Genomic DNA, 3,326 nt, shown 5'->3' with positions numbered 1-3,326 from the left:
ACAGATAAACAAACTAATGTTTCAAGTCAGTTTAAAAATGAAGAATCAAACTGGGCTTGAAATGTTGACTCCGCTTCTGACCTTAGATGCTTCCGCAGTATTTTGCTTCTATAAATTTGTAGAGGAATTTGCAGAGCGGTCAGCATTGGAAATCTTGCCTTTCATGAAATGTATAAATGATCTGCAGGGGACAATTTGCTGATGACATAAAACTTGGGTGAATTGTAAACTATGAGCAGGGCCTTCAAAAAGACACTGACCAGCTGGTAGAATGGGCAGAAAGGTGACAGTGAAGTTAACTGTGGAAAAATGGGAATACAGTTTGGCTTGAAGAACATAAAGAGACCATAAACTGAAATAAATTATTCCAAAGGGTGTACAGGAGCAGAGAGGCCAGTGTATTGATGTGATAGGTCAGCAATCAAAATTCACCCAGAGCTTCTGCAAACAAGATGCGATGAACAGCTTCCCTTGAATGGTAACAGCTCTGTAATTCCCAATTTAGATGGGAAAGAGCAATAGATGAAGTTTTTCATATGGTCTGCACCTGGGGATGTTAAATGAAGTGGAGCTCACAGCAGGATATATCCTGTAAGGGCTGAACAGAGTTGGAATTTAGGCTGTGGGGGTGGGATGTTCTTAAGAGGGTCGGTGTGCACTCGATGGGCTGAATGGCCTTCGGGGATCTTATTATTTCGCTCAAATTTCTCATTCTGCTTTTCCTTGCAATATGAGCTTAGACTCTTACGGCTGCCGTCGACACTAATAACGCCGCGTTTTCTTTTGTTTTGTTTCCCTTCCCGCTGCCGCCGGGGACGGACGGACGGGCGGGCGGACGGACGAGCAGCAGAGGCCGGCGAAGCAGTCACTGAGCACCTCGGTTTGCCGGGAGTCACACTGGAAGTGCCTGATCCTCTCCCTCCTGATGTACGGCTGCCTGGGGGCCGTGGCCTGGTGTCAGCTCACCCGGGTGACCAAGCTGCGCTTCGACAGCTCCCTGAAGGGCAAGTCCATGATCTACCACGACAGCCCGTGCTCCGACGGCTACGTCTACATCCCGCTGGCCTTCCTGGCCATGCTGTACGCCGTGTACCTGGTGGAGTGCTGGCACTGCCGCGCCCGCAGTGAGCTGCAGCACAAGGCGGACGTCGACAGCGTCTACGAGCGGATCGGCCGCATGCGCCGCGCGGCGCCCTGCATCTGGTGGAAGGCGGTCAGCTACCACCTGGTGCGGCGCACGCGCCAGGTCACGCGCTACCGCCACGGCGACGCCTACACCAGCACGCAGGTGTACCACGAGCGGGTCAACACGCACGTGGCCGAGGCGGAGTTCGAGTACGCGCGCTGCGGCGTGCGCGACGTCTCCAAGCAGCTGCTGGGCCTCGAGCGGCACCCGGCCACCCGCCTGCGGTTCACCAAGTGCTTCAGCTTCGCCAACACCGAGTCGGAGAACAGCTACCTGAACCAGAGGGCGAGCTTCTTCAGCGAGATCGAGGGCCTCGACGACTACATGGAGGCCCGCGAGGGCATGCAGCTCAGGAACGTCGACTTCAAGGACTCCATGATGGTGTACGTCGACCCCGACCGCCCACCCTGGTACATCTCACCGTACGCCTTCTGGGCGGCCGGCCTGCTCATGCTGTCCTGGCCGCTGCGGGTCCTGGTCGAGTACCAGACGGCCTACGTCCACTACCACGTGGAGAAGCTCTTCGGCCTGGATTACTGCGCCGCGACGCCGACCGAGGAGGGCGGCGCGTACTCGCCGCCGGTGCCGCTGGCCCCCGCCCGGCTGGGCACGGTGGACAGCACCGAGCTCGAGTGGCACATCCGCAGCAACCGGCAGCTCATCCCCAGCTACTCGGAGGCCGTGCTGATGGACCTGGCCTCGCTGTCCGTGTGCAACGGCTACTCGGCCTGCGGCGTGGTGCGGGCCGCCGACTGCGACGGCCGCTCCAGCAGCTCCTCCATCTTCTCCCGCAACGTGTGCCGCAGCCCGTCGCGCTTCTCGCTGGACACCAGCCGCTTCTCGCTGTGCCGCCTGCACGGCTCCTGGCGGGCCGGCCTGTGGCACAGCCGCAGCAGCAACGTCAACGAGCGCTGCCGCGACGACCACTGCCGCTCGTACTCCAGCCAGCTGGCGATCAGCGAGAGCCCGCCCAACTACCACGACGCCCGCTTCTTCCCGGTGCTGATCGTCCACCGGCCGTGCCAGGGTCTTGAGGCGGACGGCCGCAGGTACTACATCCGGAGAAACTCCTGCCTCGAAACATCTTTGTGACCCTCCCCCCCGCCCCCCGTGCCTCCAGACCCCTCCTTTCCTTTGTCTCGCCTCCCGCCCTCTGCCTGCCTTCGTCTCCGTCCCAACCACCCCGTCCCTCCTTGCCTTCCATTCCCCCCCCCCCGTTACCTTCCACTCCCACCACACTCCACCCCCTTGCCTTTCACCCCCCACCCCCCTGCCTTCCACTCCCCCACCCCACCCCACCCCCGTTACCTTCCACTCCCCCACCCCACTCCCCCCTTGCCTTCCACCCCCACCTCACCACCCCTTGCCGTCTTTTGTCTTCGTCCCCTCCCCCCCACACCTTTCGTCTTTGTTCCTTCCCCTTGCCGCCTTTGTCCCCTCCCGCCCACCCTCCCCTTGCCGCCTATCGCCTTTGTCCCCTCCCGCCCACCCTCCCCTTGCCGCCTATCGCCTTTGTCCCCTCCCGCCCGCCCACCCCTTGCCGCCTATCGCCTTTGTCCCCTCCCGCCCGCCCACCCCTTGCCGCCTATCGCCTTTGTCCCCTCCCGCCCGCCCACCCCTTGCCGCCTATCGCCTTTGTCCCCTCCCGCCCGCCCACCCCTTGCCGCCTATCGCCTTTGTCCCCTCCCGCCCGCCCACCCCTTGCCGCCTTTCGTCTTTGTCCCCTCCCGCCCGCCCTCCCCTTGCCGCCTTTCGTCTTTGTCCCCTCCCGCCCACCCTCCCCTTGCCGCCTTTCGTCTTTGTCCCCTCCCCTTGCCGCCTTTCGTCTTTGTCCCCTCCCACCCCCGTCCTCCCCTTGCCGCCTTTCGTCTTTGTCCCCTCCCACCCCCGTCCTCCCCTTGCCGCCTTTCGTCTTTGTCCCCCTCCACCCCGCCTTCCTCTTGCCTTCTGTCGTCTTCGTTCCCCCTCCCGCGCCCCCGCCATCCTCCCCTTGTCACCTTTCGTCTTCGTCCCCCTCTCCCCCCATCCTCTCCTTGCCGCCTTTCGTCTTCATCCCCCCCCACCCCCCGCATTCCCCTTGGCGCCTTTTGTCTTCATCCCGCTCCCCTGTCCCCCTCCCTTTGCCTTATTTCATCTTCGA

At 61.8% G+C, this 3,326-nt stretch overlaps 1 protein-coding gene across 1 annotated transcript; it reads left to right on the top strand.

Moving 5' to 3' along the window:
* Nucleotides 1–799: 799 nt before the first annotated feature.
* On the top strand, nt 800–2,278 carry LOC132818163 (transmembrane protein 151B-like; the record flags this gene model as incomplete). The annotated part of the gene is made up of 1 exon (XM_060828942.1): nt 800–2,278. A coding segment is annotated over one exon (1,479 nt), but the record flags the coding sequence as incomplete, so codon positions are not given.
* Nucleotides 2,279–3,326: the final 1,048 nt, after the last annotated feature.

This window comes from Hemiscyllium ocellatum, chromosome 8 (genome assembly GCF_020745735.1).
Source record: "Hemiscyllium ocellatum isolate sHemOce1 chromosome 8, sHemOce1.pat.X.cur, whole genome shotgun sequence".
Taxonomy (NCBI): domain Eukaryota; kingdom Metazoa; phylum Chordata; class Chondrichthyes; order Orectolobiformes; family Hemiscylliidae; genus Hemiscyllium; species Hemiscyllium ocellatum.
The sequence above is the reverse complement of the archived record's forward strand: the minus strand, read 5'-3'. Positions and strand labels throughout refer to the sequence as shown.